Source organism: Heptranchias perlo, chromosome 4, assembly GCF_035084215.1.
Source record: "Heptranchias perlo isolate sHepPer1 chromosome 4, sHepPer1.hap1, whole genome shotgun sequence".
Taxonomy (NCBI): Eukaryota; Metazoa; Chordata; class Chondrichthyes; order Hexanchiformes; family Hexanchidae; genus Heptranchias; species Heptranchias perlo.
Genome location: NC_090328.1, coordinates 69199876 through 69215887, shown reverse-complemented (window position 1 = coordinate 69215887; position 16012 = coordinate 69199876). Strand labels below are relative to the sequence as shown.

The window sequence follows — 16012 nt, the reverse complement described above, 5'->3', positions numbered from 1 at the left end:
TGCTGGTTGAGGTAGGAATGTGAACAGGATACAAGAAGAATTCTCTGCTCTTTAATTAGATCCATGGGATCTTTCACATCAACCTTAGCAAGCAGATGGGCCTCAGTTTAACATCTTATCCAAAAGGCAGCAACTTGGTTTCTTATTTTTAAAAGCAACTTTTTATCCAATACCATGCTTTACCCTCGATCCCTTCGGCTCTTAGTTTGTCTTTCATGTGGATTTTTTGTCAATAGAATTCTGAAAAACCAAATAAACCGTATCACAGGGAATTCTATTATCTACTTTATCTGTATCATCTACAAAGAAATCAAGGAGGTTGGTGAGGCAGAACATTCCCCTTTTAAATCCACGCTTGCTGTTTCTCTAGTCACCTCCAGTCCATTCCCAAAATGGTTTCCATTACTTTCCCTGTTATTAATGTTAGGATAATGGGCCTGTAGTTGTTTGGGTTATATTTGTCAGCCATTTAAAATATAGGCACCATGTTTATTTGCTTCCAGTTCTGTGGAAACTCACTAGTGCCCAATGATTCCTTCATAACAATAGCCAATGATCTGCAAACTGCCTCTTGATTCTCCTTCAAACCCTATAATATATGACATTTATCAAATATTTCTGCCACATAGACTTCAAAATCTATGATTTGGGGTTTACTAAAAAGAAACCAAGTTAGCATTAGAATTCCATCTTCCTCCCTAACTACTTTTATGGTGTTTCAGTGATGGGAATTGCTGTTTAAAACCATGATGTTTTAATGCATCATTTCTCCTATATTAGGAAACCATGAGTAAAATCATGAGCATTAAAGGCTTCACACTTTTCTCAATGTAACTTTTCTATACCTTTTTTCTGCAATGTTGCTTTGTAGCCAGGTACTGTACTGGTTCATCGCAGCATTGATTTCCCCTCCAGCCCTTGGGGAAATACTTATCCTGCTGTTGATGGTGCAGTTAATGTCATAAGCTCAATTTTGGAACTCACTGGGCGCTGGAGCAGCAATACACCATCACTAGCTTATTTTACCATCAATAAGCTCGTTATTGACGCTTGTACAATTATGTGAGTGCCATTGTTGTTTTAGCCTTTATGTATACCTGAAATGAAACAAACCTGTCTTTTCTCTACACAGATGTTAATTGACCTGCTGCGTATTTCCAGCATTTTGTTTCCAGTGGAGGCTGAGTCACTGAATACATTCAAGACTGAGTTAGACAAATTTTTGATCAGCAAGGGAGTCAAAGGATATGGGGAAAGGGCAGGAAAGTGGAGTTGAGGTAAAAATCAGATCAGCCATGATCTCATTAAATGGCAGAGCAGGCTTGAGGGGCCAAATGGGCTACTCCTGCCCCAACTCTTATAGTCTTATGGTCTAATGGTCTTATTTGTAGTTTTTTTTCCCCCTTTTATCTTTGAGCTGTGGTCCAAAGAGCTAATGACATTTTTCTCTTGTCACTAATGAGAGCAAAACAATTGGGATGGTTATAAAATAGGGATTTACCCCCCCACCCCTATTCTGACCAACATTTACACTCACATTAGCAACTGGTGTAAAATATACCTCCTGATCTCTATGCCCTTTATTCATTGCACAAGGCATATCCCAAAACCTGCAACCACATGTCATGATTGGAACTTTTCTGTATTTTTGTCTTTTTTCTTGTGCACAAACAAGTGTGAATAAACCAAGTATGAAAAAAACTATTTTGTGTTGGTATGTTTTCAAAATAGCATTTTTACCAACTTTAAATAGCTCTCCTTTTTGATCAAACCATGCAATGCACCATTCCTCGACCAAGAGGAGTGTGTGTGTATGTGTGTGTGTGTGTGTGTTGTACATACAGGAAATATACTGATCATTGGATACTACTGTCTAACTCTCTCGTGCTGCTCTTCACTTTGCTTGTTTGATTCTTACTCTGGCTCTCTTTCGCAGCCTCTGTATTTACAGCTCCCTCTTCAAACAGCAGATCCCGAACATTCCATCTCCTCATATCAACTTCAAAATACGTTAGTTAATTCTGGGTCCTTTATTGCATCAGTTTTGTCTGGTACAGGAAGTGCTTGAAGCAACAGGAACATCCTGCTTTCAGCAACCTCCCCACAAAACAATACAATGGTGGCAGCACATTTTAAAATCTTGGTTGGGTTGTTTGCATTTCCTGCTTCAGCCACATTGCTTAACATTCTTTTTAAAAACCAATGGCAATTCAACATTTACTTGGCTTAAATCATCACTGCATAACAAAATGAAAATTTGAGTTGTCCAATAATTCGATTAAGCAACATAACAGCAATGTGGGAAATTAGAGTCAAAATAATTTAAATTATCAGATAATTTGAATCAATCAACTTTGAATTAAGACTAGACTGTAATCCCCATTACTTAACTGAAGTGCCACTATACTTGCCTTAATGGTTTTGTGATCTGCATTATTGCCTATTGGTTTGGTCACAGGGGAAGGAAAAGACAGAATACTTTCCACAAAATGGGAGGTGGGGGTGGCAGGAGGAAACATTGAGCGGAAGAAAAGAAACAGGTCAATTTTATCAATGTGAAGACACTCGAGGTAGGTCTCCTTGCCACTAGTTTGCTCCAGTGATGGGAAGCACTTTCAATGGAGCCAGTGTGGGCCATGATTTCAAATTGGTTTAAGCACTGATTCAGAATTTCTGGACACTGGGAACCAAAATTATTTTCTGGGAAATCTGCACCTCTATTCTGAAATGTGAGTCCCCTGACTCCCACAACTCCAACTGAGCCCTCCAACTAGTTTAGGTCATAGTGCCCATTATTTCCCACAGAACTGCCTAGGGCACTCCCCATTGGTGACATCATCATAGTAGCCTAAGCAAGGAGGGAAGCCTGACTTGAGAGTCCCCATTTCAGTAAGTAAACTGGCGTTTCTTTAAGAACGGCTAGCCATTTAAAATTCTTCTCAACCTTCTTTTCTTCTACAAAATGGGGGACTACTTTAAATTAAAAGAACACTCCCTTTAGTTTTTTGCTTCTCTTTCAATGGGGTGGTCACATACTTTGGGAGGGTTAAAGGGAGTGAGACAATAGCTATATTAAGGTTTGTGCTTAAAGTTGAGATCAACACATTTTTAGTGATGGTTGCAGTTGTGTATATCTTGCGTATACCCAAAGATGTTAATACCGTCAATAATAGATAAATAGAAGATGGAACTAGGATAGGAAAGGAAGAAAGATTAGGCATCAAGATCCAAACCGTAATGCTCTATTGTCAAACCATCGACTGCCAATGCATGACTAAATAAGGATTAACCAAAAAAATCCATTAAACTACAATGACACATTGTAATTGAGGAAATAATTTGAGCATAAATATTTAAGTTTGAATGAAAGTGTACAATGTTAGTTTGTTAGAAAATGTGAAATATGAAATAATTACATCTTACATGACTAACTGTATACATTTGTGAAAAATCAAATCACATTTAAAAGGTTTCACAAAGAACCAAATTTGCATTTATATAGCAAATGGTCACGTCCTCAAGGTGTCCAAAAGTACTTTACAACCAGTGAATTACTTTTTTGAAGTGTAGCCACTATTATGTAGGCAAAGAATAAAAATTATTCAGCTTTTGTTGATAGCAGAAAAATATGCTGTTTCCAGTCAGCGTTCCAGCCTACATCGGCCCAAATATCTAAAAAATGTTTTACTCAATGTTGTTATTGCTTGACAGCTTTAAAAATTTGTACATTGGTCTAACCATTTAGAATCATAGAATTTTACAGCACAGAGGACCACCATTCAGCCCACTGCACCTGTGCCAGCTCTCAGCGCTATCCACTGAGTCCCTTTCCCCTGCTTTTCAAATCTAAACTTTGCTATTCATTCACTTTAAATTAGCATGTATTGTACAGGAGCCCAAAATAACAAAGTCAAGGGATTTCCATAGTATTACAGTATTTCTAAAAATGTACATGTCCCCTCCCAGAAGCATAGAAAGTAGGAGCAGGAGTAGGCCATTCGGCCCTTCGAGCCTGCTCCGCCATTCAATATGATCATGGCTGACCAGTACAAACCGGACGGTCTGCACCTGGGCAGGGCCGGGACCGCTGTCCTAGGAGGAGTGTTTGCTAGTGCTGTTGGGGAGGGTTTAAACTAAAGTGGCAGGGGGTTGGGAACCTGAGCAGGGAGAGAGAGGAAAGCGTAACAGGAAGGGACAGAAGGTATGGAGTAATAGGTAAAGTGTTAAAAAAGGAAAAAGCAGGAACTAAGCGTCACAAAACAGATTTGAAAGTTCTTTATCTGAATGCACGTAGCATTCGTAATAAAATGGACGCGTTAACGGCACAAATAACTACATATGGGTATGATCTTGTGGCCATTACAGAAACATGGCTGCAGGGTGACAACGACTGGGAATTAAATATGCCAGGGTATTTAACAATCAGGAAGGACAGGCAGGAAGGAAGGGGAGGTGGGGTGGCTATGTTAATAAAGGAAGGAATCACTGTAATACAGAGAAATGATATTGGGACAAAGCATCAAGATAATGAAACAGTTTGGGTGGAGATAAGGAATAATAAGGGAAAAAAAACATTAGTGGGCGTAGTATATAGGCCTCCTAATAGTTGCAACTCTGCTGGAAGAAGTATTAATCAGGAGATAGTCGGGGCATGTAATAAGGGAACAGCCATAATTATGGGGGATTTTAATTATCATATTAACTGGACAAATCAAATTGGGCAGAGCAGCCTTGAGGACGAGTTCATTGAGTGCATCAGGGATGGATTTCTTGAGCAGTATGTAACTGATCCTACAAGGGGGCAGGCAACCTTGGACCTGGTCCTGTGTAATGAGTCAGGATTAATTAATAATGTCCTAGTTAAGGATCCCCTTGGAACGAGCGACCACAACATGGTTGAATTCCATATCCAATTAGAGGGTGAGAAGGTTGATTCTCAAACAAGCGTACTGAGCTTGAATAAAGGAGACTATGATGGTATGAGAGCGGAATTGATTAAAGTGGACTGGGAAAATAGATTAAAGGGTAAGACGGTACATGAGCAGTGGTGTTCATTTAGGGAGTTATTTTACAACTTTCAAAATAAATATATTCCACTGAGGAAAAAAGGGTGTAAAAGAAATGACAGCCATCCGTGGCTAAGTAAAGAAATCAAGGATAGTATTCGACTAAAAACAAGGACATATAAGATAGCCAAACTTAGTGGGAGGATAGAAGATTGGGAATTCTTCAAAAGACAGCAAAAAGTAACTAAAGGATTGATTAAGAAAGGGAAGTTAGATTATGAAAAGAAATTAGCAAAAAATATAAAAACAGATAGCAAGAGTTTCTATAGTTATATAAAAAGAAAAAGGGTGGCTAAGGCAAACATAGGTCCCTTAGAGGATGAGACCGGGAAATTAATGGTGGGAAACATGGAGATGGCAAAAATGCTGAACAAATATTTTGTTTCAGTCTTTACAGTAGAGGACACTAAGAATATCCCAACACTGGACAAACAGGGGACTCTCAGCGGGGAGGAGCTAAATACGATTAAAATCACTCAGGAGATGGTACTCAGTAAAATAATGGGACTCAAGGCGGATAAATCCCCTGGACCTGATGGCTTCCATCCTAGGGTCTTGAGGGAAGTGGCAGTAGGGATTGTGGATGCTTTGGTGATAGTTTTCCAAAATTCCCTGGACTCAGGAGAGGTCCCGGCAGATTGGAAAACTGCTAATGTAACACCGTTATTTAAAAAGGGTAGTAGGCAGAAGGCTGGAAATTATAGGCCAGTTAGCTTAACATCTGTGGTGGGTAAAATTTTGGAGTCTATTATTAAGGAGACAGTAACGGAACATTTAGATAAGCATAATTTAATAGGACAAAGTCAGCATGGCTTTATGAAGGGGAAGTCATGTCTGACAAATTTGCTTGAGTTCTTCGAGGATATAACGTATAGGGTGGATAAAGGGGAACCAGTGGACGTAGTGTATTTAGACTTCCAGAAGGCATTCGACAAGGTGCCACATAAAAGATTATTACTTAAGATAAAAAATCACGGGATTGGGGGTAATATTCTGGCATGGGTGGAGGATTGGTTATCGAACAGGAAGCAGAGAGTTGGGATAAATGGTTCATTTTCGGACTGGCAACCAGTAACCAGTGGTGTTCCACAGGGGTCGGTGCTGGGTCCCCAACTCTTTACAATCTATATTAACGATTTGGAGGAGGGGACCGAGTGCAACATATCAAAATTTGCAGATGATACAAAGATGGGAGGGAAAGTAGAGAGTGAGGAGGACATAAAAAACCTGCAAGGGGATATGGACAGGCTGGGTGAGTGGGCGGAGATTTGGCAGATGCAATATAATATTGGAAAATGTGAGGTTATGCACTTTGGCAGGAAAAATCAGAGAGCAAGTTATTTTCTTAATGGCGAGAGACTGGAAAGTACTGCAGTACAAAGGGATCTGGGGGTCCTAGTGCAAGAAAATCAAAAAGTTGGTATGCAGGTGCAGCAGGTGATCAAGAAAGCCAACGGAATGTTGGCTTTTATTGCTAGGGGGATAGAATATAAAAACAAGGAGGTATTGCTGCAGTTATATAAGGTATTGGTGAGACCGCACCTGGAATACTGCATACAGTTTTGGTCTCCATACTTAAGAAAAGACATACTTGCTCTCGAGGCAGTACAAAGAAGGTTCACTCGGTTAATCCCGGGGATGAGGGGGCGGACATATGAGGAGAGGTTGAGTAGATTGGGACTCTACTCATTGGAGTTCAGAAGAATGAGAGGCGATCTTATTGAAACATATAAGATTGTGAAGGGTCTTGATCGGGTGGATGCAGTAAGGATGTTCCCAAAGATGGGTGAAACTAGAACTAGGGGGCATAATCTTAGAATAAGGGGCTGCTCTTTCAAAACTGAGATGAGGAGAAACTTCTTCACTCAGAGGGTGGTAGGTCTGTGGAATTTGCTGCCCCAGGAAGCTGTGGAAGCTACATCATTAGATAAATTTAAAACAGAAATAGACAGTTTCCTAGAAGTAAAGGGAATTAGGGGTTATGGGGAGCGGGCAGGAAATTGGACATGAAGCTGAGTTCGGATCGGTCAATGCCCTGTGGGTGGCGGAGAGGGCCCAGGGGCTATGTGGCCGGGTCCTGCTCCGACTTCTTGTGTTCTTTAGATTTGTGGTTGGGATCAGATCAGCCATGATCTTATTGAATGGCGGAGCAGGCTCGAGGGGCCGATTGGCCTACTCCTGCTCCAATTTCTTATGTTCTTATGTTCTTATGTTCTTATTCCCGCTCTCTCCCTATACCTCTTGATGCCTTTTGTGTCTAGAAATCCATCTAGCTCCTTCTTAAATATATTCAGTGACTTGGCCTCCACAGCCTTCTGTGGTAGAGAATTCCACAGGTTCACCACCCTCTGAGTGAAGAAATTTCTCCTCATCTCAGTCCTAAATGTCCTACCCCATACCCTGAGACTGTGACCTCTGGTTCTGAATCCCCAAGCCAGGGGAAGCATCCTCCCTGCATCCTGTCTGTCTAGCCCTGTCAGAATTTTATATGTTTCAATGCGATCCCTTCTCATTCTTCTAAACTCGAGTGAATATAGGCCGAGTCAACCCAATCTCTCCTCATACGACAGTCCTGCCATCCCAGGAATCAGTCTGGTGAACCTTCGTTGCACTCCCTCTGTGGCAAGTATATCCTCTTAGGTAAGGAGACCAAAACTGCACACAATACTCCAGGTGTGGTCTCACCAAGGCCCTGTATAACTGCAGTAAGACATCCTTGCTCCTGTACTCAAATCCTCTTGCAATGAAGGCCAACATACCATTGACCTTCCTAACTGCTTGCTGCACCTGCATGTTTGTTTTCAGTGACTGGTGTCCAAGGACACTCAGGTCCCTTTGTACATCAACATTCCCCAATCTATCACCATTTAAATAATACTCTGCCTTTGTTTTTCCTTCCGAAGTGGATAACTTCACATTTATCCACATTATACTGCATCTGCCATGTATTTGCCCACTCGCTCAACTTGTCTAACTCGCCTTGATGCCTCTTTGCATCCTCCTCACAACTCACAATTCCACCTAGTTTTGTGTTGTCAGCAAACTTGGAAATATTACATTTGGTTCCCTCATCCAAATCATTGCTATATATTGTGAATAACTGGGGCCCAAGCAACGATCCCTGCGGAACCACATTAGTCACCGCCTGCCTTCCTGAAAAAGACCCATTTATTCCTACTCTCTGTTTCCTGTCTGTTAACCAATTTTCAATCCATGCTAGTATATTACGCCCAATCACATGTGCTTTAATTTTGCACACTAACTTCTTATGTGGGACTTTATCAAAGGCCTTCTGAAAATCCAAATACACCACATCACCATTGTCCATCACCAAGAGTGGCTCGGTAGCACCAATACTGACCGAGCTGGCCGAGTCCTGAAGGACATAGCTGCCAGACTGGGCCTGCGGCAGGTGGTGAGCGAACCAACACGAGGGAAAAACCTACTTGACCTCGTCCTCATCAATCTACCTGATGCATCTCTCCATGATAGTATAGGTAGGAGTGACCACCGCACAGTCCTCGTGGAGATGAAGTCCCGTCTTCGCACTGAGGATACCACCAACGTGTTGTGTGGCACTATCACCGTGCTAAATGGGATAGATTCAGAACAGTTCTAGAACAGTTCAAAATTGGGCATCCATGAGGCGCTGTGGGCCATCAGCAGCAGCAGAATTGTATTCCAGCACAATCTGTAACCTCATGGCCCAGCATATTCCTCACTCTACCATTACCAACAAGCCAGGGGATCAACCCTGGCTCAATGAGGAGTGCAGAAGAGCATGCCAGGAGCAGCACCAGGTGTACCTAAAAATGAGGTGCCAACCTGGTGAAGCTACAACTCAGAACTACATGTATGCTAAACAGCGAAAGCAACATGCCATAGACAGAGCTAAGCGATTCCACAACCAACGGATCAGATCAAAGCTCTGCAGTCCTGCCACATCCAGTCGTGAATGGTGGTGGACAATTAAACAACTAACGGGAGGAGGACGCTCTGTAAATATCCCCATCCTCAATGATGGCGGAGTCCAGCATGTGAGTGCAAAAGATAAGGCTGAAGCGTTTGCAGCCATCTTCAGCCAGAAGTGCCGAGTGGATGATCCATCTCGGCCTTGTCCCGATATCCCCACCATCACAGAAGCCAGTCTTCAGCCAATTTGATTCACTCCACGCGATATCAAGAAATGGCTGAATGCACTGGATACAGCAAAGGCTATGGGCCCCGACAGCATCCTGGCTGTAGTGCTGCAGACTTGTGCTCCAGAACTAGCCGCGCCTCTAGCCAAACTGTTCCAGTACAGCTACAACACTGGCATCTACCCAACAATGTGGAAAATTGCCCAGGTATGTCCTGTCCATAAAAAGCAGGACAAATCCAATCCGGCCAATTACCGCCCCATCAGTCTACTCTCAATCATCAGCAAAGTGATGGAAACTGTCGTCAACAGTGCTATCAAGCGGCACTTACTCACCAATAACCTGCTCACCGATACTCAGTTTGGGTTCCGCCAGGACCACTCGGCTCCAGACCCCATTACAGCCTTGGTCCAAACATGGACTAAAGAGCTGAATTCCAGAGGTGAGGTGAGAGTGACTGCCCTTGACATCAAGGCAGCATTTGACCGAGTATGGCACCAAGAAGCACTAGAAAAATTGAAGTCAATGGGAATCAGGGGGAAAACTCTCCAGTGGCTGTAGTCATACCTAGCACGAAGGAAAATGGTAGTGCTTGTTGGAGGCCAATCATCTCAGCCCCAGGACATTGCTGCAGGAGTTCTTCAGAGCAGTGTCCTAGGCCCAACCATCTTCAGCTGCTTCATCAATGATCTTCCCTCCATCATAAGGTCAGAAATGGGGACGTTCGCTGATGATTGCACAGTGTTCAGTTCCATTTACAACCCCTCAGATAATGAAGCAGTCTGTGCCCGCAAGCAGCAAGACCTGGACAACATCCAGGCTTGGGCTGATAAGTGGCAAGTAACATTCGCGCCAGACAAGTGCCAGGCAATGACCATCTCCAACAAGAAAGAGTCCAACCACCTCCCCTTGACGTTCAACGGCATTACCATCGCTGAATCCCCCATCATCAACATCCTGGGGGTCACCATTGACCAGAAACTTAACTGGACCAGCCACATAAATACTGTGGCTACAAGAGCAGGTCAGATGCTGGGTATTCTGCAGTGAGTGGCTAACCTCCTGACTCCCCAAAGCCTTTCCACCATCTACAAGGCACAAGTCAGGAGTGTGATGGAATACTCTCCACTTGCCTGGATGAGTGCAGCTCCAACAATAGTCAAGAAGCTCAACACCATCCAGGACAAACCAGCCCGTTTGATTGGCACCCCATCCACCACTCTAAACATTCATTCCCTTCACCACCGGCGCACAGTGGCTGCATTGAGTACCATCCATAGGATGCACTGCAGCAACTCACCAAGGCTTCTTCGACAGAACTTCCCAAACCCGCGACCTCTACCACTTAAAAGGACAAGGGCAGCAGGCACATGGCAACAACACCACCTGCACGTTCCCCTCCAAGTCACACACCATCCCGCCTTGGAAATATATCGCCGTTCCTTCATCGTCGCTGGGTCAAAATCCTGGAACTCCCTTCCCAATACCACTGTGGGAGAACCTTCACCACACGGACTGCAGCGGTTCAAGAAGGTGGCTCACCACCACCTTCTCGAGGGCAATTAGGGATGGTCAATAAATGCTGGCCTCGCCAGCGACGTCCACATCCAATGAATGAATAAATTTTTAAAAAGCCACTGGTTCTCCCTTATCTATTCTGCCAGTTGCATCCTCAAAAAACTCCAGTAGGTTTGTCAAACATGATTTTCCTTTCATAAATCCATGTTGACTTTGTCTAATCCTGTTGATATTTTCTAAGTGTCCTGTTATCACATCCTTTATAATAGACTCTAGCATTTTCCCTACTACTGATGTTAGGCTAACTAGTCTGTAGTTCCCTGTTTTGTCTCTCCCTCCTTTTGTAAATAGTGGGGTTACATTTGCCACCCTCCAATCTGCAGGAACTGATCCATAATCTATAGAATTTTGGAAGATGACAATTAATGCATCCACTATTTCCATGGCTACCTCTTTTAGTACTCAGTCATGCAGATTATCAGGCCCTTGGGATTTATCGGCTTTCAGTTCCATTAATTTCTCCAGCACTATTTTTTTTACTAATACGAAATTTCCTTTAATTCCTCCTTCTCACTCGTCCCTTGGTTCCCTAGCATTTCTGGGAAATTATTTGTGTCCTCTTCTGTGAAGACAGTACCAAAGTATTTGTTTAATTGCTCTGCCATTTCCCCGTTCCCCATTATGAATTCTCCAGTTTCTGACTGTAAGGGACCTACATTTGTCTTCACTAATCTTTTTCTTTTTACATACTTGTAGAAGCTTTTACAGTCCACTTTTATGTTCCTTGCAAGTTTACTCTCATACTCCCCTCTTAATCAATCTCTTGTTCCTTTTTTGCTGAATTCTATACTGCTCCCAATCCTCAGGCTTGCTACTTTTTCTGGCAACTTTATATGACTCCTCTTTGGATCTAATTCTATCCTTAATTTCTTTTGTTAGCCATGGTTGGGCCGTTTTTCCTTTTGTGTTTTTGTGCCAGAAAGGAATGTACAACTGTTGCAATTCATGCATTCGTTCCTTAAATGTTAGCCATTGCCTATCCACCGTCATGCCTTTTAATGAAGTTTCTCAAGCTATCATAGCCGAATCACTCCTCATACCTTCGTAGTGTCCTTTGTTTAGATTTAGGACCCCCCACCCCCCAAAAGCTTTATTCCAGAATATGACAATGTCTAGAACATAACCATCAATAAACAAATATTGGCTTCTTTTATATACAATTTCCAGTCGCACAGAAAAACAACTTATCTTCGTTCATGCCATAAATAGAATAATGAATGTATTTAGTAGTTTCAACTGAGGCTTTCTTTTTTTTAACGTTTGTTTCTCTGTCCCCACCCCCTGATCTCCTCTTGGTTTAGTCTGTACCATACACCCTCTCTAAATTTACTATTCAGTGTTGTGCAGTATGACAACTATGAAACTAAATTACATATTTTAAAAAGTGTTTAAGGACCCTTGTAACCACAGAGTTGCTGGGATTTGTGTTTTGCTATTAACAGTGCATGAGACTGCATGCCTTGCAACAAAACAATTACATTTAAATTTCAAATCTTCTTTGATCTGTGCTGCACAACAAACAAATCAGCAATTATTTTCAGCATAAAAAGTACTTACTGTTCTGGGTTCAAATGCAAACTGAGCTCTGTAAACTTTCACCTGGCCTGAAAAAGATAAAAGATAAAATGGTGACTACTATACTTATCCATCATTTTTTAAAAAATGACATTTTATCCAAATAAAACCCTCTACTGTTCCCAGCTTAAAACTTGTCCTACCATATAATTTTTGTTCTAAGATCCAGTTATGCATGACTACTTTTCATGTAGGATTTCTAAGAACTAAAGGTTTTACAGAATCGGCAACAAAAAGCTCTCTTTCACTTAATGACCAATGACACTTCTTAATCTTGATAATCTAACTTTGTTCACACATTGGATAGCACAACAGAAGCGTACTACCAAAAGCAGCTGTATCAGGGACATACACCTCATAAATCTGACCCTGGCTCCAATAATGACCATGAATGGCAAAGAAAGTTCTACAGGTAGGAGAAGCATGTAAAGCTTCATGACTGGCATTCTGTACAGACTTTCTGAAAAATGCTATGCCGGTGGACTTATATTGCAAACAAATTACAGTCTGAAAATCTGAACACAGCAAACGTAAATCTGCTGCAACACTCAGCACCTCATTCGGATGTGAAGCATTATCTGATTTAGACAGCAGACAATGGCAATGGCATCTGTATGCAATTGGGTTAAGTAAGGATGACAACAGGCAAAGTATCAAAATGACACATTCCTAAACCTGTCAGAAGCACGAAGATAATGGTGTCCCTAATGGTGTACAGTTTTGGTCTCCTTACCTAACGAAGGATGCTCTTGCTTTAGAGGTGGTGCAACAAAGGTTCACTCGATTGATTCCTGGGATGACAGAGGGTTGTTCTATGAGGAGAGATTGAGTAAAATGGGCCTTTATTCTCTAGATTTTGGAGAATGAGACGTGGTCTCATTGAAACATATAAGATTCTGAGGGGGCTTGACAGGGTAGATGCTGAGAGGCTGTTTCCCCTGCTGGAGATTCTAGAACCAGGGGGCATAGTCTCAGGATAAGGGGTCAGCCATTTAGGACTGAGATGAGGAGCAATTGTAGTTCCAGTACAGCTACAACATTGACATCTACCCGACAATGTGGAAACTTGCCAAGGTATGTCCTGTCCACAAAAAGCAGGACAAATCCAATCCAGTCAATTACCGCCCCATCAGTCTACTCTCAATCATCAGCAAAGTGATGGAAGGTGTCGTGACAGTGCTATCAAGTGGCACTTACTCACCAATAACTGCTCACCGATGCTCAGTTTGGGTTCCGCCAGGACCACTCGGCTCCAGACCCCATTACAGCCTTGGTCCAAACATGGACAAAAGAGCTGAATTCCAGAGGTGAGGTGAGAGTGACTGCCCTTGACATCAAGGCAGCGTTTGTCCGAGTGTGGCACCAAGGAGCCCTAGTAAAATTGAAGTCAACGGGAGTCAGGGGGCAAACTCTCCAGTGGCTGGAGTCGTACCTAGCACAAAGGAAGATGGTAGTGCTTGTTGGAGGCCAATCATCTCAGCCACAGGACATTGCTGCAGGAGTTCCTCAGAGCACTGTCCTAGGCCCAACCATTTTCAGCTGCTGAATCAATGACCTTCCCTCCATCATAAGGTCAGAAATGGGGATGTTCGCTGATGATTGCACAGTGTTCAGTTCCATTTGCAACCCCTCAGACAATGAAGCAGTCCGTGCCCGCATGCAGCAAGACCGGGACAACATCCAGGCCTGGGCTGATAAGTGGCAAGTAACATTCGCGCCAGATAAGTGCCAGGCAATGACCATCTCAAACAAGAGAGAGTCTAACCACCTCCCCTTGACATTCAATGGCATTACCATCACCGAATCTCCCACCATCAACATCCTGGGGGTCACCACTGACCAGAAACTTAACTGGACCAGCCATATAAATACTGTGGCTATAAGATCGGGTCAGAGGCTGGGTATTCTGTGGCGAGTGATTCACCTCCTTAATCCCCAAAGCCTTTCCACCATCTACAAGCACAAGTCAGGAGTGTGATGGAATACTCTCAACTTGCCTGGATGTGTGCAGCTCCAACAACACACAAGCTCGACATCACCCAGGACAAAGCAGCCCACTTGAATGGCACCCCATCCACCACCCTAAGCATTCATGCCCTTCACCACCGGCGCACTGTGGCTGCAGTGTGTACCATCCACAGGATGCACTGCAGCAACTCGCCAAGGCTTCTTCGACAGCACCTCCCAAACCCGTGACCTCTACCACCTAGAAGGACAAGGGCAGCAGGCACACACGAACAACACCACCTGCACGTTCCCCTCCAAGTCACACACCATCCCGACTTGGAAATATATTGCCGTTCCTTCATCTTCGCTGGGTCAAAATCCTGGAACTCACTTCCTAACAGCACTGTGGGAGAACCTTCACCACACGGACTGCAGCAGTTCAAGTTGGCGGCTCACCACCACCAAGGGCAATTAAGGATGGGCAATAAATGCTGGCCTCACCAGCGACGTCCACATCCCATGAACGAATAAAAAAAAAAATTTCTTCCCTCAGAGAGGGCTGTGAATCTTTGGAATTCTCTACCCCGGAGGGCTATAAATGCTCAGTCATTGAGTATATTCGTGGCTGAAATCAATAGATTTTTGGACTCTAAGGGATATGGGGATCAGGCAGAAGAGTGGAGTTGAGGTCGAAGATCAGCCATGATCTAATTGAATGGCGGAGCAGGCTCGAGTCGTACAAAGGGATCTGGGGGTCCTAGTGCAAGAAAATCAAAAAGTTGGTATGCAGGTGCAGCAGGTGATCAAGAAAGCCAACGGAATGTTGGCTTTTATTGCTAGGGGGATAGAATATAAAAACAGGGAGGTATTGCTGCAGTTATATAAGGTATTGGTGAGACCGCACCTGGAATACTGCATACAGTTTTGGTCTCCATACTTAAGAAAAGACATACTTGCTCTCGAGGCAGTACAAAGAAGGTTCACTCGGTTAATCCCGGGGATGAGGGGGCGGACATATGAGGAGAGGTTGAGCAGATTGGGACTCTACTCATTGGAGTTCAGAAGAATGAGAGGCGATCTTATTGAAACATATAAGATTGTGAAGGGGCTTGATCGGGTGGATGCGGTAAGGATGTTCCCAAGGATGGGTGAAACTAGAACTAGGGGGCATAATCTTAGAATAAGGGGCTGCTCTTTCAAAACTGAGATGAGGAGAAACTTCTTCACTCAGAGGGTAGTAGGTCTGTAGAATTTGCTGCCCCAGGAAGCTGTGGAAGCTACATCATTAAATAAATTTAAAACAGAAATCGACAGTTTCCTAGAAGTAAAGGGAATTAGGGGTTACGGGGAGCAGGCAGGAAATTGGACATGAAGCTGAGTTCGGATCGGTCAAGGCCCTGTGGGTGGCGGAGCGGGCCCAGGGGCTGAGTGGCCGGGTCCTGCTCCTACTTCTTGTATTCTTTAGATTTGAGGTTAGGATCAGATCAGCCATGATCTTATTGAATGGCGGAGCAGGCTCGAGGGGCCGATTGGCCTACTCCTGCTCCAATTTCTTATATGGCCTACTCCTGCTCCTATTTCTTACATTCTAATCAAATCTCCAACCATATGTGGCAAGGTGTACTTACACTTAGAAATATTTTGCTCATTAAGCACAAGGGTGGGAAGGAACAGGAGCATTTCCATCAATGTTGAAGGATAATGGTA

General features: G+C 43.3%; 1 protein-coding gene across 1 annotated transcript in view; it reads right to left on the bottom strand.

The window, feature by feature from the left end:
• ostf1 (osteoclast stimulating factor 1) overlaps window positions 1-16012 on the bottom strand; it is a 91773-nt gene that overhangs the window by 36064 nt on the left and 39697 nt on the right. Inside the window, exon 2 of the mRNA XM_067983095.1 lies at window positions 12341-12387. Coding sequence (XP_067839196.1) covers window positions 12341-12387 — 47 coding nt within the window. The remainder of the gene's footprint in view (window positions 1-12340; window positions 12388-16012) is intronic.